This window comes from Chiloscyllium plagiosum, unplaced genomic scaffold (genome assembly GCF_037043375.1).
Source record: "Chiloscyllium plagiosum isolate Xiang-an unplaced genomic scaffold, Cpla_swu_hap1 HiC_scaffold_1, whole genome shotgun sequence".
NCBI lineage: Eukaryota > Metazoa > Chordata > Chondrichthyes > Orectolobiformes > Hemiscylliidae > Chiloscyllium > Chiloscyllium plagiosum.
The window spans coordinates 65,383,973-65,409,053 of NW_028270139.1; the positions used below are offsets into that span (position 1 = coordinate 65,383,973).

A 25,081-nucleotide genomic window follows, 5' to 3' on the forward strand; every position below is an offset into this window, starting at 1 on the left:
AAATTGAGGAGACCTGGTCTGATTTCACTATAGGATACAAAGTTCTTATGGGGCTTGACAGGTCAGATCCAAGGAGGTTGTTTCCCCTGGTTTGGGCATCACAAACTCACCCAAGGCATTAATATACAGTAAAAAGAATGTGATGAACGTTCACCAGAACATCTCATGGGAGCTAAACCGCAGGTAACCGAAATTACGGAAAATGATTCCGCGGATTCGGGGGTGGCCCTGTATATCATAAATAACGTGACCCCAGCACTGATCTCTGTGGCACTCCATCAATTATAGATTGCCATCATGAAATGATCCGTTTATCCAAACTCAGTCTTCTATTAACTAGCCAATCTTCTATGCTAATGTGCGACGTCCCAATATCATGCACTCTTAGCTTATTAAGTAGCCTAATGTGTGGTACCTTATCAAACGCCTTCTGAAAATCCAAATAGATTACATCCTCTCATCTATTCTATTGTTATCTCAAGGAATTGTAATACATTTGTCAGACATGACTTTCTAAATGTGAAGCTATGCTGACTCTGCTTGATCACAAATTTCAAATTGCTCTTCTCTTACACCCTTTAGAAATAGACTAATATTTACCCAGTGACAAATGTTAAGCTAACTGGCCTATAATTACTCAAATTTTTAATCTCCTTCCTTTTTAAATAAAGGTGTTACATTGGCAGTTTTACAATTCTCTGGACATATTCTTATTTGCTTAATATCATGCAAGAATAACAGAAGCAAATGTGCTAAATTAAAAATATTATAACAGTATTAGGTGATTGAATGTTTACTTTTTTCAAAGAATGAAAAGATAGTTCAGAAGACAGAAGGAAAGGACATAACAGATGAAGTTAATTAATGTACCACACTTCTGCCATCTGCCTGTTTACTTGTATTAAAGTGAAAAAAATCCTTATACACATTTGTTGCCAATGGTTGAAAAAAAGTTACTTTTTTACTGTACATTATATGTTGAACATTCAATGTGCAATAACAAGCAATTCTAACTGACATGTTTAGAAAACGGTAAGACGACTATACCTTTGATTCACCAAATATGTCATCTGTACATCAAGATACAAAATACCTGGGAGTGGTAGAATACTGATACTGGAGACAGTAGAAATTCAAACATAAAACCCCAATGTCTTTAAAGGATTGGTTTAAGAGAAAAAGCACAATGTGCTTGCTAGCAAAGTGACAATAAGTACTAAGAGGAAAATACAGAATGAAGTGATGCTAAAATTGTTGATGGGGCCCATACATTTTGAAATGTAACAAGGAACTTTAATAAGTTTGGAAAACAGGTAGAACAGGTATAAGCCTCATGAATAAATGCAAATCAAGATCCTATAAATGCCACTGGGTTGTAGAAAAAACTTTAATTTTAAATTCCTTTTGAGCAGGCAATCTGTCATTGAAGCCTCGTAGACAACCTTGTCAGGTGGGGGCACTGAGTTTCCTTTTAAATGCGCAATGCCCAAAGAGGCTGAACCTTTGCCACAATGGGCTTTCTTTCCTCATCACCAGGAACATGTTCCAGAAACATTAACTTGACACAAGAAATATTTAAAATAATTATAAGGAAAATGAAAAACTATTTCACATTGGATGGATGAGTAAAAGCACGCTAAATAATCTTCCCACATTTATTTGGTAATCCCAGTGTGACATGTATGCTTAACCACTTAAATTTTCAACAGATGTAAAGTTATTCAATTATTCTTTTCTTCATCGGTCCATCTCCCACTTTTCCATGCAATGCACCATTTTATCAGGCCTATTTCTGCACCATTGCTGAATTAGAACCAAAGCCATCAACAATGCTGCAGTATTGAGCTAATTGCCAGCCACTGATTTGTTTGAAAAAAGGTCAGGGAGAGTTGGGAAGGGTTAATTTTACAAGGCATGTAATCTCAACTCTCAAGCTTTGTACAGCTATGAGATGAAACTAGTCAGGGAATCCAAAGACTCAAGTCCACAACAATACAATTACACTTCTGCAATTATTTTTGGTCACCCAGTAGGTTAGATTACTCCTTGCTTTGTGCAGAGTTCAATCTGAACTGAGGCTATATGCTTTCTTGCCTTAATGTTTTAAGTTGGGAAAGGAATGAGAAACAAAAATGACCATCGCCACTCACTTTCTCACCTTAAGTGCTAAGAATGGCCACCTATCAGTAACTCTTACTAGCTTAAGCTAGACTGGTTGTCTGGGGAATAACTTCAAATGCATTAGCAGCTGAATGATCAGTCAGGGCCGACAGCCAACTGGACATCATGTTGGACTCCTAATAGAAAAATAAATCAAGGTGCACAAGTATTTCAGAGATATTGAAGTAGTCAAGGCCAGATGGATCCAAATGTTTAAGATAGATTTCCTGTTGAGGTGTCAAGTATTCACTGTCAAATGCAATGGTGTCAAACTTCTCTGGCCTTCCACTGGTCGATTATCACCTAAAGGGTGAGAGGGTTGACAGAACAACATAGTTTGTTAACCTCAGAATCCATCACGGAAATCAAAAGAAATTATAATGCTTGGAGAACAGCCTCAGTCTCTGAACCTCTGATGGGAAACAAACATCAAGAGATTCTCCATCCTTAAACGGTATTCAAAAGATTCAAGAAGAACAGAAGAAAATAAGCCAACTCCAGTAAATCTTGCAGAATCTGCATCAGCTGCAGGTCATGGGGCACGAAGGAAACGCAAGAGGTGAAGAACTAGTAAGCTTCAGTTTTTGATTTGGAAGTTTCCATGGTCATCTTCCAGCCAAGTACTTGCTCCATGGTACAGAATGATGCACACATGCATTTCTGTTTCCAAAACGTATACAGCTGTGATCAGAAGCCTGAAGAAAGAAGATGGTTCAGTAATATTATCTGACATTGAAGATCACAAATTCTGTTGTGATAGATTATATGATATGAAACCGGCAGGCAGCATGTCCTCTCAACCATTCCTTTTCTCTATCCTGGGTGCCTTTGATACCAGTGAGCAGAAGAGTTTGGACAAACACCTAAATCTGCTCAAGCTGCTAAGTCTAGACAAACTGACTAATGCCCTTCAGTCCATGGAGAAGAATAAAACAGCCAGTGAGCTATTGTTTTCAGGAGACTGGCATTCAACTCAGTGAGACTATTGGCCCAGACCTTAAGGAGATGCATGTGAACATGCTTCTGGCTAACAGCATGTCAGAAAGACATCGTTACCCTCAGCTATAAGTGGAAGGGGAAAAATTAGAAACTAGAAGTCCAACTCACGGCTGAACATGGACTAAACCTTTCTGTCCAAAGTCACTGTCAATCAAGTAGAGTCTGCTCTTGAATTGGTGTACTACCCTGACAACACCTGTGCTGAGCTGATGAAGATCCCAGAGCCTTATGCTATTCAGAGGTATTACTGCCTATGTGCAGCATACGAGGTTACCTCGAAGAAAGTCCTTGACAGAATATTGCATATTCATATGATATTGTCTTCAAAATAAGGTTTAAGGAGGGAACTGCAATTGAATAAAACTGCTCTACACCAACATCAATAGTACAATTTCAAATGGGCAATGGTCCTTCTTAGCTGTCCAACTGCATGTGCAAGGCTCTGTGCACAGTGATCATTTTGGGCATACTAATCACTGCAAAGATTGCTGTTTCCAGAGGTCACTGCTGCCCATGGTCAAGACCCTCGCAGCTGGGCTGGTATGAAAATTAGAGGGGAATACTGTAACGGGTAGGAATTAGAAAGGCTTGCTCAAAGGAGTTAGGGAGTGAGGCAGAGTTGCCTTCTCTGTCCTTTCCTGATACTGTGTTGCATTGAACCATTTCCCAACTCCATCAGAAAAGATAAAAACATGATTTCAGCATGACAGGCTTGGTCAAAGCTGCCCTGAACATGAATCATGTCACCATCTTCTACTCAGAACTGCTATCAGTGTCCTGACTGATCAGCATCTGCTACCAGCTTGATCTGGCCTTGAGATCCAAGGCAAATGGAAAACCGCATTCTTGTGCAAAGTTGGCTGATGCAAACTCTTTGGCCATCAGGTTAGACCACCCAGACGTGCTAGTGATATAACTCAGAGGATCTAGGATATGCAGTAAAAACTGAATTCAGTGATAGATTTATGGTAAAAGAAAGTTGGGCATGTAGAATCTATGCTTCTTTTCCACTGTTGGTAAAAATCCAACCATCATATGCAAGGCACTCAGTGTTAGAACACAGAATATTGAACATAGAACAGTACAGCACAGAACAGGCCCTTCAGCCCACGATGTTGTGCTGACCATTGATCCTCATGTATGCACCCTCAAATTTCTGTGACCATATGCATGTCCAGCAGTCTCATAAATGTCCCCAATGACCTTGCTTCCACAACTGCTGCTGGCAACGCATTCCATGCTCTCACAACTCTCTGTGTAAAGAACCCGCCACTGACATCCCCTCTATACTTTCCTCCAACCAGCTTAAAACTATGACCCGTCGTGTTAGCCATTTCTGCCCTGGGAAATAGTCTCTGGCTATCGACTTTATCTATGCCTATCGACTTTATCTATGCCTCTCATTATCTTGTATACCTCAATTAGGTCCCCTCTCCTCCTCCTTTTCTCCAATGAAAAAGTCCGACTCAGTCAACCTCTCTTCATAAGATAAGCCCTCCAGTCCAGGCAGCATCCTAGTAAACCTCCTCTGAACCCTCTCCATAGCATCCACATCTTTCCTATAATAAGGCGACCAGAACTGGACACAGTATTCCAAGTGCGGTCTAACCAAAATTTTATAGAGCTGCAACAAGACCTCATGACTCTTAAACTCAATCCTCCTGTTAATGAAAGCCAAAACACCATATGCTTTCTTAACAACCCTGTCCACTTGAGTGGCCATTTTAAGGGATCTATGTACCTGCACACCAAGATCCCTCTGTTCCTCCACACTGCCAAGAATCCTATCCTTAATCTTGTACTCAGCTTTCAAATTCGACCTTCCAAAATGCACGTCCTCACATTTATCCAGATTGAACTCCATCTGCCACCTCTCAGCCCATCTCTGCATCCTGTCAATGTCCCGCTGCAGCCTACAACAGCCCTCTATACTGTCAACGACACCTCCAACCTTTGTGTCGTCTGCAAACTTGCTGACCCATCCTTCAATCCCCTCATCCGAGTCATCAATAAAAATTACAAACAGTAGAGGCACAAGGACAGAATCCTGTGGAACACCACTCACCACTGACTTTCAGGCAGAATATTTTCCTTCTACTACCACTCGCTGTCTTCTGTAGGCCAGCCAATTCTGTATCCAAACCGCTAAGTTCCCCTGTACCCATTCCTCCTGACCTTCTGAATGAGCCTACCATGGGGAACCTTATCAAATGCCTTGCTGAAGTCCATATACACCACATCCACAGCTCGACCCTCATCAACTTTTCTAGTCACATCCTCGAAGAATTCGATAAGGCTTGTGAGGCATGACCTGCCCCTCACAAAACCGTGTTGACTGCATTTAATCAAGCCATGCTCTTCCAGATGGTCATAAATCCTATCCCTCAGAGTCCTTTCTAACACCTTGCAGACTTAGTTTGGACACAGCTAAAGACCCTGCCAACCACGGTGGTGGGGAATGCTTAGATGAGGAAGAAGATGAACATTTCTGAGGCCCTGCTGCAGAAGGTGGCATAATCAGAACAGATGTAACAGAGATGGAGAAACCTGGAGAATGGAATAGTGTCGTTATGGGAAGCAGGGTGCAATTTGATTTAATTTATTATTTTCACATGTACTGCGATACAGTGACAAGTGTTGTTTTGCATGCTATAAAGGCAGACTGTACCATAAAAAGGTCCTTAAGGCTAGCAGAAGAGTGCAGAATAGTGTTACAATTACAAAGAAGGTGCAGAGAGATCAATATTAACATTTGAGAGGTCGGTTCAAAAGTCTGATAACCCCAAAATGAAAAGAGATGTTGAGGAAGGGAAGGGAGGAGTCAGAGATGGACCAGGTAAAGGTGACAGCAAGATGTTAAGCAAAATTTATCAATTCTATCATTTCCCTATGAGAGGGGGAAGCAGTGTGATGTCATTGATGAACTGGGAAACGAATCATGGGAGGATTCAGATTAGGATTCGAACAAGGAATGTTCCACGTAGCCTACAAAGAGACAGGCATAACTGGGGCCCATGGTGAGTATCCATGGCAACATCTTTGAAGAACTTCTCCCTTAACTCCTTTCACTTTCTTCATGTCAAAGTGAGGATGAGCTCAGTCAGGTGAAGGAGGGTGGGTGGTGCATTATGGCAATAGTTGGAGTCTTCTTTCCAGGAAGAAGTGGAGATCACCAAGACCATCCTCATGGGGACGGACATTTAAAGTGACTACATGTCCTTGGTTAAGAAGAGGCAGTTGGTAGCCACAAACCTTCTGCAAACTAACATCTTATTAAACAAAAATATGCAACACGTGGACTGAACAGCAATCTCTCCTCATTATGATGTTTCGAGGAACGACAATGATGGGTATCTATTTCCTGAAGAGATGAATGTGCAAGTTTGCCCCTCTAAAATGAATGTTTGTACATCTGCTTTCTTCATCCTATGTTCAGATTTTTCAAGATGAGCTCACTTTGAATTCAGGTTTGCTGCTGCCACATCTTGAAGCTATCCTGTTAAAAACCATTCCATTCTGTTCCTCAGGTTGGGGGTGGAGGGAAATTAGGGTTTTTCAGTTGATCATCAGTTATTTTCTTGTGTGAATTTGAAGCAATGTTAACTTTGTTTGTTATTGTTGTTGAATTTCATTTTTCACCAGACATTCGAGGCTAACGAGGTGTACTGTGCTTTTCTTTCCAGGCTTTAAGGACTGTATCGAAAGAGTCCTGTGCTTCTTGCAATAAAACTGTGTACCCCATGGAACACCTGGTTTTTATGATAAACTGGTTTTCCATACCACCTGTTTTTGCTGCAAACATTGCAATGCCAAACTGAGGTAAAGTATAAAACCAAACTAAACTCTGCTGTTGACCTCCTCCAACAGCTGAGATATTTTAAGTATGAGTAGCTGATCCATTCAGAATAAAAAGCTCCCAGGTTTGAGCCACTGCCTGTCCCCAGTTAAATGAATTACAGTTGGCTTCGTCACGTGTGATGTACAGAATGTGACGTCAGCTGTTAAATGCTAGTCATTATCCACCAATTTCTGGTGGCACACTGCATATACTGAGAATTTGGATGCTTATCATAATAAAATACATGGCTGCCTGATTTCAGGAATAACTTCAATTGCTTTAATAAACAGTGTATATTCGTGGAACTACGTACAACATTACAGCGCAGTATAGGCCTTTCGATGTTGCACTGCCCTCTAAAACCAATCTGAAGCCTATCTATCCTACACTATTCCATTTTCATCCATATGTTTATCCAATGACCATTTAAATGCCCTTAAAGTTGGCGAGTCTGCTACTGAGTAAAGAAACTACCTCTGACATCTGTCCTATATCTGTCACCTCTCAATTTAAAGCTATGTCCCCTCGTGCTAGCCATCACCATCCGAGGAAAAAGGCTCTCACTGTCCATCCTATCTAACCCTCTGAGTATCTTATATTCTCAATCAAGTCACCTCTCAGCCTTCTTCTCTCTAATGAAAACAGCCTCAAGTCCCTCAGCCTTTCCTCATAAGACCTTCCCTCCATACCAGGCAACTTCCTGGTAAATCTCCTCTGAACCCTTTCCAAAGCTTCCACATCCTTCCTATAATGCAATGGTCAGAACTGTATACAATACTCCAGGTGCGGCCGCACCAGAGTTTTGTACAGCTGCAACATGACCTCATGGCTCCAAAACTCAATCCCTCTACCAATAAAAGCTAACACACTGTGTGCCTTCTTGCAACTCTATCAAACTGGGTGGCAACTTTCAGGGACCTATCTACCCAGACACCGAGATCTCTCTGCTCATCTACACTATCAAGAATCTTACCACTAGCCCAGAACTCTGCATTCCTGTTGCTCCTTCCACAGTGAATCACCTCACATTTTTCCACATTAAACTCCATTTGCCACCTCTTAGCTCAGCTGTGTAGTTTATCTAAGTCCCTCTGTAACCTGCAGCATCCTTCAGCACTATCCTTAACTCCACTGACTTTAGTGTCATCTGCAAATTTACTAACCCATCCTTCTATGCCTTCATCCAGGTCATTTATAAAAATGACAAACAGCTGTTGCCCCAAAACAGATCCTTGCGGTACACCACTAGTAACTGAATTCCAGGATGAACATTTTCCATCACCCACCACCTTCTGTCTTCTTTCAGCTAGCCAATTTCTGATCCAAACCGCTAAATCACCCTCAATCCCATGGCTCTGTATTTTGTGCAATAGTCAACCATGGGGAACCTTATCAAACGCCTTACTGTACCAAGGCAGAGTTGTGACCTACTCGTCTGTCCTATGTTATGGCAATTAGAGCCAGAGATGTACATCGGTCCAACTCGTCCATGCCGACCAGATATCCCAATCTAATCTAGTCCCATCTGTCAGCACTTGGCCCATATCCTTCTAAACCCTTCCTAATTATCAACCCATCCAGATGCCTTTTAAATGTTGCAGTTCTACTAGCCTCCACCACTTCTTCAGGCAGCTCATTCCATACACACACCACCTTCTGCATGAAAAGGTTGACCCTTAGGTCCCTTTTATATCTTGCCCCTCTCACCCTAAACCTATGCCCTCCAGTTCTGGACTCCCTCACCCCAGGGAAAAGACTTTGTCTATTTACTCTATCCATGGCCCTCATTAATTTATAAACCTCTATAAAGGTCACCCCACAGCTTCCGACGCTCCAGGGAAAACCGCTCCAGCCTATTCAGTCTCTCCCTATAGCTCAAATCCTCCAACCCTGGCAACATCCTTGTAAATTTTTTTTGAACCCTTTCAAATTTCACAACATCCTTCCAAAAGGAAGGAGACCAGAATTGCATGCAATATTCGAAAAGTGGCCTAACCAACATCCTGTACAGCTGCAACATGACCTCCCAACTCCTATACTCAATACAATTACCTAGTCCCCTCACTTTATGGAGAGGTTGGATATGAACCATAACTAGGGAAACGATATACAAATCTTTGAGTTAAGAAGGAAACTAAAATATCAACATTGTCCTCATTATTTGTGTGCAGTTTCAACATGTTGTATGTGGAGCCTCAGCACAAAATGAAGTGTTACCACATGCTTTGATTCTACCCATCCCCAGTGATGCCAAGGATAGGTCTGACCACATCACTGCAGAATTCTCAGTGAGATTGGACTGTGAGAAAAGGTTTATTTTTGAGAAAAACACTATTGCCCACATGTCCATCAGTCAGTACATAACATTCTAGAGACTCTAACTGAAAATGAGATAGTTAGATCCTGTTGCATGGTTCCTTGAGCAGACATTAAACATTATTTGGTCGAATGCCTCATTCACCAGAAAGTACAAAGGAGCACTCATGAGTGTCTTGGCGCATGGCGAAAAAGTCCATTCCTGTCAGATCCTTCCTACAAGTCTAGGCTTCAGCCCCTCGGTACCTTGCCCTCAAGGTGGCGGAGGTGGGGAAGGGATAAATCTTTACTTCCTTATGGAATGTGCTTTGGCAAAGGTCTGAAGAAAGATGCAGCAGTCAAGGTTCACCACAGGCAACTCTAAGACACAGGATAGATACTATGCTCTACAGATTTTTTTTCCCATGGACATGCACATAAACATCAACCCCTGCTGGAGTACTACCAACTTAGTTAAAGACATGCTTTAATTTGATATTCTTCCAATACAAAATAGATGTCCTCAATCAAGTGTTGCGGACTGGCATGCTCCAAAGTCCAGGATTACATGGTGATGGATGTGCAAATATTTGAGGCAGCCTCAAGAGAGGCACAATGGAGAAGGTCACTCTCCAAAGCCTTTCAGCTAAAATACAGAGAGGGGCTCGAGACTGTGGAATACCTTAGGTGTAGGCATCATAAGGAATATACAAGCTAAACTTTAAGGATATTGAATTTGTACTGAGTGGAACATGGTAAATGAATTTTTATTGCAGTCATTGCAATTTTCAACTTGAAATATTTGTCCTCGAGCTGCCAAATATGGAAAATATATGGTAAACATTAGAATCATCCAATTGATTCTGCAGTCTTCACTTTCTCCTAATTTAGTTTTCATCCAATGACTTGTATGAAAATTATTAATGTGCTTTAAAATTAAAACTCAGCGATGTATAGGAATCAGAATTCAATAGATCTAGTTAAAAAAAATGACCTATAGCAATCCTTACAAGTAACATGTACTGGTTCAAAAAGCTACAACTGACTAGTAACAGCTCTGTTCTGTTAAAGATCCTTGGGTTAATCATCAGCCCTCAATAAAATAATGAGCCTTACTATCAGGTTATATTGAAAATATATTGTTTCAGCAAAAATTAAAGTTTTGCAAAGAAGACAACATTTGTCAAGGTTTTACATCTGGCACAAGCAAATGTTGACCAATTGCAGACTCAAGGCACATCTATTATGGTAAAAGACACTCTGTCACAAAACAAAATATAAATTTCAGTGCCAGTGCGATGCCAAGTACGTAGGCCGAATGACACACAAATCGGCAGATCGTATCAAACAGCAGGTCCCCTTCAGATGTTCCAAACAGGCAAGGTACTGACTGTACCGTACCAACCTGTGCTTGCAAAATTCAAACAAATGTCAACTTTAGATGGAATTCTGAATTTCGGCAACACTTGCTAAATATTCCTGGGTGTGCTAAGAATTTTGCTGAAAATTAACTTAGGACTGTCAGTCAGGCTCACAATGCAGGCTCACACATGCATGTACTGGAAGCTGCACATAAATACATAGGGCCGTATTATACAGACAGAAAGAACATTTTTCTCTCCTTAGAACAACAATACCAATACTGTTTAAGATGCTAAATAAAAGTTATTTAATGCAAAGTAAAATTGTATTAGCCTTCAATTTTAAATCTGCCTGCTGTCCTTAAATTATGGAAACTAAATACATAAATTTTAATTAAAGTTTGCAATTTCTTACCAAGTTTATCAGCCTTCTCATAGCATGTTCATGTGAACAGATGCATTCACAAGGGTCATAGCCTCCTTCTGCCATGGTGGGACCACGTTTCTTCTACCAGAGTCTAATATTTAAAGCAATGAGAACAATTACAACAGAAATAATATAACACGATTCCAAATTTGCCAACCAGTAATGTACTGCTTTAATGATTTCAAATTTGTAATTTGTGCCTTAGGGCGGCACGGTGGCACAGTGGTTAGCACTGCTGCCTCGCAGCGCCAGAGACCCGGGTTCAATTCCCGCCTCAGGCAACTGACTGTGTGGAGTTTGCACGTTCTCCCCGTGTCTGCGTGGGTTTCCTCTGGGTGCTCCGGTTTCCTCCCACAGTCCAAAGATGTGCAGGTCAGGTGAATTGGCCATGCTAAATTGCCCGTAATGTTAGGTAAGGGGTAAATGTAGGGGCATGGGTGGGTTGCGCTTCGGCGGTTCGGTGTGAACTTGTTGGGCCGAAGGGCCTGTTTCCACACTGTAAATAATCTAATCTAATCCCCTTTATATCTCTCGGGATTCCCTTGATCCCAGCTGCCTGCACACGAGCCATACACCTCCTCATTTCCAGGCCAGGTGTTAGAATTAGAGGTAGGTGAGCACTTCGGGGACAGTGACCACAATTCGGTGACCTTTACTCTAGTGATGGAGAGGGATAAGTGTGCACTACAGGGCAAGAGTTATAGATGGGGGCAGGGAAATTATGATGCTGTGAGGCATGACTTAGGATGTGTGGCCTGGAAAAGTAAGCTTCAAGGCAAGGGTGTAATTGATATGTGGAGCTTGTTCAAGGAGCAACTATTGAGTGTCCTTGATAAGTATGTGCCCGTCAGGCAGGGAGGAAAGGGTCGTGTGAGGGAGCCGTGGTTTAATAAGGAATTGGAATCCCTTGTTAAATGGAAGAGGGCGGCCTATGTAAAGATGAGGCGTGAAGGTTCAATTGGGGCGATTGAGAGTTATAAGGTAGCCAGGAAGGACCTGAAGAGAGAGCTAAGAGCAGCAAGGAGGGGACATGAAAGGTCCTTAGTTGGTAGGATTAGGGAAAACCCTAAGGCTTTCTATAGGTATGTCAGGAATAAAAGAATGACTAGGGTAGGAATAGGTCCAGTCAAGGATAGTATTGGGAAGTTGCGTGTGGAGGCTGAAGAGATTGGGGAGACACTGAATGAATACTTTTCGTCAGTATTCAATCAGGAACAGGACATTGTTGTCAATGTGAGTACTGAGTCACAACTAAGTAGAATGGATGGCTTTGAGGTATGTAGAGAAGAGGTGTTGGAAATTCTGGAAAGGGTGAAAATAGATACGTCCCCTGGGCCTGATGGCATTTATCCTAGGATTCTCTGGGAAGCAAGGGAAGAGATTGCAGAGCCATTGGCCTTGATTTTTATGTCCTCGTTGTCTACAGGAGTACTGCCAGAAGATTGGAGGCTAGCAAATGTGGTTCCCTTGTTCAAGAAGGGGAGTAGGGATAACCCTAGTAACTATAGGCCGGTGAGTCTCACTTCTGTTGTGGGCAAAATCTTAGAGAGAATTGTAAGGGATAGGATTTATGAACATCTGGATAGGAATAATGTGATCAAGGATAGCCAGCATGGTTTTGTGAAGGGCAGGTCGTGCCTCACAAACCTTATTGAATTCTTTGAGAAGGTGACTAAGGAGGTGGACGAGGGGAAAGCAGTAGGTGTGGTGTATATGGATTTTAGTAAGGCGTTTGATAAGGTTCCCCATGGTAGACTACTGCAAAAAATACGGAGGTATGGCATTGAGGGTGAGTTGGAGGTTTGGATTAGGAGTTGGCTGGCTGGAAGAAGACAGAGGGTAGTAGTTGATGGCAAAGGTTCATCTTGGAGTGCCGTCACTAGCGGTGTTCCGCAAGGATCTGTTTTGGGACCATTGCTGTTTGTCATTTTTATAAATGACCTGGAGGAGGGGTTAGAAGGTTGGGTGAGTAAGTTTGCGGATGATACGAAAGTCGGAGGAGTTGTAGACAGTGAGGAAGGATGTGGCAGGTTACAGCGGGATATAGATAAGCTGCAGAACTGGGCAGAAAGGTGGCAAATGGAGTTCAATGTAGCTAAGTGTGAGGTGATTCACTTTGGTAAGAGTAATAAAAAGATGGGGTACTGGGCTAACGGTCGGATACTTGGTAGTGTGGATGAGCAGAGGGATCTTGGTGTCCATGTACACAAATCTTTGAAAGTTGCCACCCAGGTAAATAGTGCGGTGAAGAAGGCATATGGCGTACTGGCTTTTATTGGTAGAGGAATTGAGTTCCGGAGTACTGAGGTCATGTTGAGGTTGTATAAGACTCTGGTGCGGCCACATCTGGAGTATTGTGTGCAGTTTTGGTTGCCATACTATAGGAAGGATGTGGAGGCACTGGAACGGGTGCAGAGGAGGTTTACCAGGATGTTGCCTGGTATGGTAGAAAGATCGTATGAGGAAAGGCTGAGGCACTTGGGGTTGTTTTCATTGGAGAAAAGAAGGTTTAGGGGTGACTTGATAGAGGTGTATAAGATGATTAGGGGTTTAGATAGGGTCGACAGTGAGAATCTTTTTCCACGTATGGAGTCAGCTATTACAAGGGGGCATAGCTTTAAATTAAGGGAGGGTAGGTATAGGACAGATGTTAGGGGTAGGTTCTTTACTCAGCGAGTCGTGAGTTCATGGAATGCCCTGCCAGTAGCAGTGGTGGACTCTCCCTCATTATGGGCATTTAAGCGGCCATTGGATAGGCATATGGAGGATAGTGGGCTAGTGTAGGTTAGGTGGGCTTGGATCGGCGCAACATCGAGGGCCGAAGGGCCTGTACTGCGCTGTATTCTTCTATGTTCTATGTTCTAATTATCAAATCAATAAAATAGTTAAAAAACATAGTAAGGCCTACAGTGCAAGTCCAAGGTTTGTAAAATTACATTGCTCATTATTTTGCATATGCATATCATGTAGAGTTTAGTTTTGGATCTGATGAGAGCACATTATAAGGTTTCATAAAAGATCTGGCAGTGAAATTAAACACAAAACATGCTTATATAAAATGGGTTGCTGATTCAATAAGCCAGTTGCAATTTTACTCCCTGCCCAACCCCACAAAGCATTGAATAGGTTGAAATTTCTCCTCTGCTTAGAATGAGGAAACTTTGGGTTCTTTCAAATTTTTGGGGGGTTAGCGGGGGAGGTTGATGTAGAAAGAGCAAGTGTTAGTCCTATGTATTTCTCAAATATTTCATGCATTATCTACATTCATCATTTGCATGTTAGTCAAAGTAAAACTTTGTTTGATATTTCCTCAACAATGTATCTCATCTCCAACCTCAGGACGAACCATGCTGCATTCAGATAAAAATATGACCATTCACATAAGCCCATCTTAGTTTTATATACTAGTTGATACCCATTAATGAGAAATAATACATATCTTCTTCCCACATTTACGTGACACAACAAATGTTAAGATCAAAATATGCGCACTGTTTTGGGGTCATGTACGCCAAAGGATCAACCAAAACAAAGCTATGAAAGTGTCATGACAGTACTCATTGCTAAAAGGTTTTATAAAAAACATAAAAAATCTTCCACAGTACAAATGCTATTAGTTCTAGTTATACTAAAATTTAGCAGGTTAGTAGGGTAGGAAGAAAACAACCCTGGGAAATTACTTCAGCTTACTGCAGATCATGACATGATCTTCTGAAGTATATGAAAAAAACTGTGATTGGTAAATTTTACAAATTGGTAGGACAACAGGTGGCAAGTTAAACTGTTCAAACACATATTCAAACCCACCAAGCTATGAAAAGCATGGAATGTGTTTTAATTTTGAATGCCAAATTTGAACAAATACAAATTAACTGAGAAGCTGTTAAGAGAAGGGAGCTGTTCTGGTGAGCTGGGCTTCACATGAAGCATGCTGGGATCAGTGTCCTGGCAAATCAAATAACAAGGACTGTAGAGAGAGTTTTAGACTAATTTGTGATTGGGTAGGAGGTTAAGGCTTAGGAGAAGGGAAATGTATGTTTACACATCAACAGAATATGTCAGAATTACAAGGCAGCTTTTTGGATAATGATACCATGAGTGGAACAAGGGACAAATAACACAAACAAAACAAAAAAGCAGTAAATAGGGTCAAAAGGGGAAATAATCATTAAAAGGGAAAATTAATGGTTCTTTACTTGAATGTACATAGCATTCAGAACAAAAGTAATGAATTAACCACACAGATATTGTTTAAAGGGTATGATCTTACAGCTATACAGAAAGACTGTTATAAGGAGAATAAAACTGGGGACTAAATATTCAAGGATACATGATTTCAAAAGGACAGGCTGGTGGAGTAGCATTATTGGTATGGAAAAAGTACAAAAGCAAGAGATAATCTTGAATCGGAAGACAGACTCCATATGGTCGCAGGAAGGAACAAAAAGGGCAAGACACTGGTATGAGTAGTCTACTGGCCCTGTAACAGCAGTACCTACATGATGGAACAGAGATAAAAGCTGGAGATAATGAGGACATGTAAAAAGGTCTGTACATTAATCATGGGTGACTTTATTCTTTGTGTAGATTGGGATAGACAGATTGACAAAAGAAATTATGAAGAAGAATTTAGAGTATTCAGGGCAGTCTCCAAATCAGATTCAACCATGGATCTGGCTTGCTTCTGCATTGAAGGGATTCTATGATTCCCTCAGAAACAGTGACCGTAACATGGTGGAATTTTCAGTTTGAGAAGAATGAACAACTTAGCTAAATTTGAATAAAGGTAATTATAGAGGAATGAGGAGATGGAATATAAAGTGGGGAAATGTGAGGTTATGCATTTTGGCAGAAAATAGTCTCTAACATTAATTTTGATGCTCTGCATCACAATACTGTTCATTGGAATTATGATATTGAATTTCCAGTGTTGGACTGGTGGCAAAGTCAAAAGTCACATGACACCACTTCATCACTTCACCTGACGAAGGGTCAGCATTCCAAAAGCTTGTGATTTCAAATAAACCTGTTGGGCTATAACCTGGTGTTGTAGAACTTCTGACATTGGAATGATGATCACTTACGTACATCCAGCAATGACAAGTACTTCTACTCCTACCATCTTTTGGCCCCTACCAGATGACAGGTAACCTCTGTGGTATAAGGCTTAAAAGACCTTCAGTTTCATTTAACTCAAAATCAGGATGACTGAAGCTATTGCCTTGATCCGTTCGTTGTAATTTCTAATCCCTTATAACTAATTCTGTTTCCTTCCCTAAACCACTCACTTAGGCTAAACTTAGATGGTTAAGTCTTGGTGCTTGTTTGCCTGAGAAATAGTAACAATCACTGATTACTTCAATCCCATTAATCACCAACAATACTGAATTTTATTCCTAGATTTTGCCTATCTCTGCCTACACTTCAAATACTTCATCTGCTAAAACTTCTGTCTTGTTCTCTGGACTCTATTATTTCCTTGCTGGCCCAACCCTCATAAATGCCCAAAATATAGCTGCCCAATTCTAATCAGACTCCCCTATGACATCTGTCCATAGCAACACTTTTTAAACTCATTAATGGGATGTAGGTCACTAGCAAGGCCAGCATTTACTGACAACTCACAGTTGCCCTGGAGGAGGAGAGTGAGCTGTCTTCTTGAACTGCTGCAACATGTGGCAAAAACACCGATAAGTGGGGAATTCTGGTATTCTGACCTAGCAACAGTGTAGGATTGGCAATATATTTCAAGTCAGGATGGCATGTCACTTGGAGGTGAGTTTGAAGACTGTGATGTTTCCACATGCATGTAAGCCCTTCCAGTTAGTCATGGGCATGGGAATTGCTGACGAAGTTTTGGTAAATTGCTACACGGCCCCTCGAAGATGGAATACATTAACTATAACGAGAGATTGAATCTTCAGATGCTGGGGAGTTGCCAAACAAGTAACTACATTTTCCAAGATAATGATGAGCTTCTTAGAACATAGAACATAGAAAAATACAGCGCAGTACAGGCCCTTTGGCCCTCGATGTTGCACCGATCCAAGCCCACCTAACCTACACTAGCCCACTATCCTCCATATGCCTATCCAATGGCCGTTTAAATGCCCAGCGGTGGAGAGTCCACCACTGCTACTGGCAGGGCATTCCAAGAACTCACGACTCGCTGAGTAAAGAATCTACCCCTAACATCTGTCCTATATCTACCATCCCTTAATTTAAAGCTATTCCCCCTCGTAATAGCTGACTCCATACGTGGAAAACTGTTCTCATGGTCAACCCTATAAAAACCCCTAATCATCTTGTACACCTCTATCAAGTCACCCCTAAACCTTCTTTTCTCCAATGAAAACAGCCCCAAGTGCCTCAGCCTTTCCTCATACGATCTTCCCACCATACCAGGCAACATCCTGGTAAACCTCCTCTGCACCCGTTCCAGTGCCTCCACATCCTTCCTATAGTATGGAGACCAAAACTGCACATAATACTCCAGATGCGGCCACACCAGAGTCTCATACAACTGCAACATGACCTCAGGACTCTGGAACTCAATTCCTCTACCAATAAAAGCCAGTACGCCATATGCCTTCTTCACCGCACTATTTACCTGGGTGGCAACATTCAAAGATTTGTGTACATGGACACCAAGATCTCTCTGCTCATCCGCACTACCAAGTATCCGACCATTAGCCCAGTACCCCATCTTTTTGTTACTCATACCAAAGTGAATCACCTGACACTTACCCACATTGAACTCCATTTGCCACCTTTCTGCCCAGCTCTGCAGCTTATCTATATCCTGCTGTAACCTGACACATCCTTCCTCACTGTCAACTCCACTGACTTTCGTATCATCTGCAAACTTGCTCACCCAACCTTCTAGCCCCTCCTCCAGGTCATTTATAAAAATGACAAACAGCAATGGTCCCAAAACAGATCCTTGGAGAACACCGCTAGTAACTGCACTCCAAGATGTACCTTTACCATCAACTACTACCCCCTGTCTTCCTCCAGCCAGCCAATTCCTAATCCAAACCTCCAACTCACCATCAATGCCATACCTCCGTATTTTTTGCAGTAGCCTACCATGGGGAACCTTATCAAATGCCTTATACATATACACCACATATACAGCTTTACCCTCGTCCACCTCCTTAGTCACCTTCTCAAAGAATTCAATAAGGTTTGTGAGGCACGACCTGCCCTTCACAAAACCATGCTGACTATCCTTGATCACATTATTCCTATCCAGATGTTCATAAATCCTATCCCTTACAATTCTCTCTGAGACTTTGCCCACAACAGAAGTTAGACTCACCAGCCTATAGTTACTAGGGTTATCCCTACTCCCCTTCTTGAACAAGGGAACCACATTTGCTATCCTCCAGTCTTCTGGCACTATTCCTGTAGACGAGGACATAAAAATCAAAGCCAATGGCTCTGCAATCTCCTCCCTTGCTTCCCAGAGAATCCTAGGATAAATGCCATCAGGCCCAGGGGACTTATCTATTTTCACCCTTTCCAGAATTTCCAACACCTCTTCCCTACATACCTCAAAGCCGTCCATTCTATTAATTGTGACTCAGTATTCACATCGGCAACAATGTCCTGTTCCTGAGTGAATATTGACGAAAAGTATTCATTCAGTGTCTCCTCAATCTCTTCAGCCTCCACACGCAACTTCCCACTACTATCCTTGACTGGACCTATTCCTACCCTAGTCATTCTTTTATTCCTGACTTACCTATATAAAGCCTTTGGGTTTTCCCTAATCCTACCAACTAAGGACTTTTCATGTCCCCTCCTTGCTGCTCTTAGCTCTCTCTTCAGATCCTTCCTTCTTGAGTGTTGTTGGTTCTATACTCATGCAGTTAAATGGAAGGCATTCTATTATAACTTGTGACACTTGATACTGTGGAGATGAGTCACTTATCACAGAATACCTAGCCTTTGAACTACTCTTGAAGTATAGTATTTATATGGCTGAGCCATTCCAAGGACGTTCAGAGATTCAGCAATGGCCACTAAATGTCAAGGGGAGGTGGTCAGGCTTCTTTTACAGAAATGATCATTGTTTGGCACAAACCTTAATTGCCACTTTCAGTGTGACCTAGATGTTTTCTACACCTTGCAGCACGTAGGCATGAACTACTTTATTACCCACGGTATTTGTAAAAGAAACCAAAAGAGAAAATGCTGGAAAATCTCAGCAGGTATGGCAGCATCTGTAAGGAGAGAAACAAGCTGACGTTTCGAGTCTAACTGACCCTTTGTCAAAGCTTTGACAAAGGGTCAGTTAGACTCGAAATGTCAGCTCTTTGCTCTCCTTACAGATGCTGCCAGACCTGCTGAGATTTTCCAGCATTTTCTCTTTTGGTTTCAGATTCCAACATCCGCAGTAATTTGCTTTTATTATTTGTAAAAGAAACTGAACATTCATTTGATTAAAGCATCAGTGAACCTTCTCAATCCTGAATATACATTGGAGGGATGATTGTTGGGAGATATTTGCACCTCAAATAACTCCCTGAGCAATTGGTGCAGCAAAGTTCTTAGTGAGTTAACTGTTTTCCAACAAGCATAACCATGTTCCTTATGTCGATAATGTATTAATTTTAACTGTCACCCTTCAGCTTCAATCCTCTGCATTCCCTATATTCGTTATATAATGTCCTCTTCTGGTCATAACTGTAAGCTTCCCTCATTTAATCTTTGTTTTTGTAGTCTAACATTCCGTCAGTTTTCAACTACTTCAGCCCCAATATCTGGAATTCCTTCCTGAATTACACTTTTCTCTACCCATAAAAGGTTTCTCAACTTTTTTTTAGAGCAAGCTTTGGATCGGAGCTTAGTAGCTTTTAGCAATTTCCAATTATCATGTATTTTCAGATATTTAATCTTAGGTCTGATGTGCTTTCTTGGGAACCACATAAGAATTTCTATGAGAGTTATTTAAAGACAGTACTTTGGCCAACTTTTATTCCTCCAGCAACATAACAAAAATTGTCAGGAGACATTGACATAGTGGATACTATCACTGAACAGATGGTCCAGGTTAATGCTCTGGGTTTGTGGGTTCAAACCCTACTATTGCAGATGGGTAAACTTGAATTCAATAAAAATCTGAAATAAAAAGCTAACCTAATGGCAATGATGATTGTCTTAAAAACTTAACAGATCCACTAATGTCATCTAGGGAAGGAAATTTGCTGTCCTTACCTGGTCAATTCTAGAAGGGCTTATGCCCGAAACGTCGATTCTCCTGTTCCTTGGATGCTGCCTGACCTGCTGCGCTTTTCCAGCAACACATTTTCAGCTCTGATCTCCAGCATCTGCAGCCCTCACTTTCTCTCAATTCTATCTGTCAATCACCTTCTGGGTACTCAAGGACGGATAATAAAATGCTGGCTTATCCTGTGACATCCACAATCCATACATGAATTTAAAAAGGATTATCATGGTTATTTGGTCCACCTTATGTTGTGGGAACTTGCATGCAACTCTGCCATTCCCTGCAATTTAGTACCTTCACTTCAAAAGTATTGTGCTTAGTGGCAAACGTTTTGTAATATACCATGGTCATGAAAGGCTCTTTTTTCTGTGAAATGTTCGTGTTTAACTGAACGTTCGGCTCATTTTGTACAAAAAGAATATTTAAAAGAATCAAGTCAACTCAGTGCACTGAAGCTTATCAAAACAGCTGCACAGTATGTAAATTTTAGGGCAGCTATTTATAAACATCTCTCTCCATCGGAAGCAAAATTTGAATAGAAACTGAAGACTTTCACCAGAAGTTTTCAAATGTATTTTTGAAGGTACGTAAGATTTCACTACTTCCTTCCATATTATACCATTGACAATGGTTGATTGAAATTTGAAACACATGATACGGCTGATACATACACAGAATAAACAGTTCGTACTTAAAATGATGATACAAAATGTTGACATTAAATATCAATTTAGACTTCCCCGCATACTGTTGAAATGCGTTGTCTCAACAAACGCCACTCCCCGCAAAGAAAAACATTATGCATTGACAGTCTCCACCAAATTATAACAGAACAGTCGTAGCGTCGGTCCACCGACTTTTATGTCGTAACTTGCGAACTGAGAAATGCACACGACACCTTTTAAAAAAACTTTCACTTTCTTTCAACAAACACTACAGTGTGGACAAGGTAAGTAAGTAAAGGCTTAACGATGAGGAACTAAGGCAGTTGATCAAAAACAAATAAAACTAAACATCAACTTCAATTGCCTAGATGACTTTGCCTAATTACATTCCAGAAATATGATAACTATGCTATTAACAGCAGAAGAACAACACTCCGATCTGAATCACGTTGGGAACCATATAGAGGCGACCCGGGTTTGTTTTGAAAGCTGTTTACAGATACATTCCTTTCACAGAGTTGACCGGTTTCCAGCTCTGCCACGGGATCGCAGTCCCTCCAAAAGAACAGCAACCGCGATTGCTGCAGATGCTGTCGGAATGCTCTGGGCTCACATTCTCTTACCGGCTCACGTTCTCTACCACGACCTGTTTCCCCCCCCACCGTCGGCAGCAATTGTTCCACTGTTTAGATACAATCCCAACAATCGCGTCACCTGGAGGGGGCGGAGCAAAAGCCGGAGCCGGATCTTCCGCCTCTCCATTATGTGTTCGCGCTCGCAGGACATGAGCGGCAGCCATGGTAACGCAGTTGGGGAGCGCCCTTTGGAGAACTTTCTTTGCACGGTCCCAGTGAGAAAGGACCTCGGAGACAGTACTGTTGAAGTTCACTTAAGAATGTAATTAAATTAAATATTAAAAAGTTCTGGAGTTTACAGATAAAAGAACTAAAAGATGAGAGACTTAACAAACAATCTAGGTCTTTTTCAATATATTGTTTCAGTTATATAACACTGTAATCTTTTGCTATAAATTTTGTGTCTTACAATCTTACACTCCACAACCATCTGATGAAGGAGAAGCGCTCGGAAAGCTAGTGCTTCTAAATAAACTTGTTGGACTATAAACCTGGTGTTGTGTGAATTTTAATTCTGTACACCCCAGTCCATCAGCAGCACCTCCAAATCATGACATTGAAACCATCTGTGTAATGCAGAGGTAAAAACAATGACTGCAGAATCCAGCATCTGTGTAATGCAGCCTATCTAACGTGAGCGTAACCTGTTTAAAAACAGAGGCTTAAAATATTTGGAGCGACGTTAACTTGACTTGTAAAAATACAGTAACTTGCAGAGCGGGACTCTACATCCAGCACATCCCAAAGACGCCTGCAGGGGGCGGACTGTAATGTGGTTCGTGGGTAGGACACGTGGCCGGTTTCGGTTGGTCCATGTTCCCGGGGCATGTTGGGAGCCGTGGATGGGGTTTGCTGCGGCCGTGCGGGTCGAGAGGGCGGGGTTGATGACGACACGGGGTGGGGGAGGGGGAAGTGTGGAATGTTGGTGCGTTGGCCGGAAGTTTGTGGATGAGCTGTCGGTCCTTGCAGGGTTGTGAGTTGTCGTCAGTTCCCAGCGTTTTACTTCCTCGATTATTTTGTGTCGCTTGATGCGATGTGGTTGAAGATGCTGGAAACCAGATTCTGGATCAGTGGTGCTGGAAGAGCACAGCAGTTCAGGCAGCATCCGAGGAGCAGTAAACTCAACGTTTCGGGCAAAAGCCCTTCATCAGGAATAAAGGCAGAGAGCCTGAAGGGTTGGAGAGATAAGTTATGTCTCTCTTCCCTACCCTCCCAATGTAAGATGGGTTAGGGTGAGGTAATGTATGTAGTTTTCTTTGGAGGGGGTGGGGAATGAAGAACCTGGAATGGGAATATGCCCACACAGTGGGAACCCGCAGAGCAACGGATAGAGACCTGAAGGTTCAAACATTCATTGGGTGGAATATGCCATTAGAAGATCAGCGTACAAAAATAGGAACTCGAAACAAAAGCAGAAATTGCTAGAAAAACTTAGCGGGTCTGGCAGCGGAGTGAAAGTAGAGTTAACCTTTTTGTGAATGTATCCCTGAGTGCAAATATTTAATCCGAGGAAGGAAGTTTCCAGCTTTTATCACTTTCTGCATCTATCACCTTCCGACTTGACCTCAGGCGGTGAGAAAGAAGAACTGGGCACGAATTTCTTCAAAGTGTTTTTCCTCAAGTGTGTTTTGAAATTTAAAAGCCAGAAACTTCTGTCTTCAAATTAAATGTTTGCACTCAGGGATACATTCATGAGGTATGTAGAACTTTGATTTTCTCCAGATATTTAAAGAAATGGAATGTTAAAACATAAGAGATTCATGTTTGAAAAATAAAAACCTCCTGCTTTTATATTAAGCCACCACTTCTCCACCTGATGCTGCCTGGCTTGCTGTATTCTTCCAGTCTTCTGCTTCTCTACCTTGTATTCCAGCGTCTGTGTTTTTGTCTCATCACTGAGTCTACCAATGTCTTCAGTTGTACCAGTACAACCTAAATTAATATCTTCAAACTTGGATGTATGTTCCTTCTGAGTTGTAGATATATCCTGAAAAGCCAACGGCTTCAGTTAGCTCAGTATATTGGCTACTATTTGTCTACTTCAGCAAATCAAGCACTTCATTGCAATTTGCTACCAGGTCCATCCAAGCCAATTGCCAATATCTGTCATAAAGTTGCATCCAATTCCACATACATTGATTTTTGATTTTGATCATTTAGAGTAGTTACAATATTCAGTACCATTGTTGCCTCTACACTGCATACCAACACAAAAGTCCCCAGTGAAGCTATGTACAAATTGGTTTCTTTAAATTGTCTGTATGCTGTTGCCAGAAAAAGGCTGCCCACTTCATTAAGACCATATGACGTGGGAACAAAAGTTGGCTATTCATCCCCATGAGCTTGCTCCACCATTTAATAAGATACAAAAGTGTTCAACTCCACTTTCCTGCCCTTTCTCCATAACCCTTGATGCCCTTGCTGATCCAGTTCAAAATAAATCTATTTCAACTTTGAACATACTTAATGACCCAGTTCAGTAGTCCTCTGCGGTAAAGAATTCCACAGATTCACAATTGTCAGCAAAGAAATTCCTCATTCTGTCTTAAATTGGCAATCGTTCATTCTGACATTATGCCCTCTGATCCTAGACTCTCCCACAAGGGGAAATGATCTTTCTGCATCTACCCTGTCAAGTTTTTTAAGAATCTTGTATGTTTCAAAAAATCTGTTTTTTTTCATTTCAACGAGTACATGCCCAATTACTTAATCACTCTTCAGAAGGCAGTCCCTCCATACTTGATGTCAGCCCAATATTTCTCAGATCTTCCTCCAATACCAGTATATCTTCCCTTGGATAAGATGTCTGAAACTTTAGTTTTCCAGATGAGATTTGATTAGTGTCTTGGAACAGTTTTAGCAAAACCCCCTTCCCTCTATATTCTATTCCCTTTGAAGTAAAGATCAATATTCCATTTGCCTTGCTGTTTACTGCTAATTTTTTGTAATTTACAGACAAATAATATTCATCTCTATTCTTACCAAAGTACATAAAGTCACATTTCCACATATATTCCATGTCCTCATTCTTTTGTAATTACCCATATTTAAATTTAAAATGGTTATCTCCAACTCAAGTTTTTCCTTCTCAAACTCAATGCTTAATTCTTCCATGTTGTGATCAGTGTTCCTGAGGGAATCTTTTATAGAGTCATAGAGGTGTACAGCACAGAAACAGACCCTTTGGTCCAGATATTTTAAATTAATCTAGTCCCATTTGCTAGCACTTGGTCCATATCCCTCTAAATCCTTCCTACTCATATACCCATCCAGATACCTTTTACATTTTGTAACTGTAACAGCCTCCACTACTGCCTCTGGCAGTTCATTCCATACAAGTTGCCCCTTAGGTCCCTTTTAAATCTTCCCTTCTTGCCCTAAACCTATGTTCTAGACTCCCGCAACCCAGGGAAAATACCTTGTCTATTTACCCCATCCATGCCACTCATGATTTTATAAACTTCTA

General features: G+C 41.4%; 1 protein-coding gene and 1 long non-coding RNA gene across 5 annotated transcripts in view; one reads left to right on the plus strand and one right to left on the minus strand.

The window, feature by feature from the left end:
* Positions 1-21,691, minus strand: part of smim14 (small integral membrane protein 14) — a 52,073-nt gene extending 30,382 nt beyond the window's left edge. Inside the window, exons 1-2 of one of the 2 annotated variants that reach the window (XM_043692823.2) lie at positions 21,604-21,691; positions 11,069-11,171 (exon numbers count right to left, since the gene is read on the minus strand). In XM_043692823.2, coding sequence (XP_043548758.2) covers positions 11,069-11,143 — 75 coding nt within the window. In that variant the 5' untranslated portion in view covers positions 11,144-11,171; positions 21,604-21,691. The other variant, XM_043692824.2, reaches the window with a different exon arrangement.
* The window catches only part of LOC148152133 (uncharacterized), a 68,063-nt gene extending 45,748 nt beyond the window's left edge, over positions 1-22,315 (plus strand). For 2 of the 3 annotated variants that reach the window (XR_015757238.1, XR_015757237.1), the window contains 2 exons: positions 6,843-6,978; positions 21,497-22,315. This is a non-coding gene — a long non-coding RNA (uncharacterized LOC148152133). Of the gene's footprint in view, positions 1-808; positions 1,090-6,842; positions 6,979-21,496 lie in introns of those variants that run through there. The other variant, XR_015757239.1, reaches the window with a different exon arrangement.
* Positions 22,316-25,081: the final 2,766 nt, after the last annotated feature.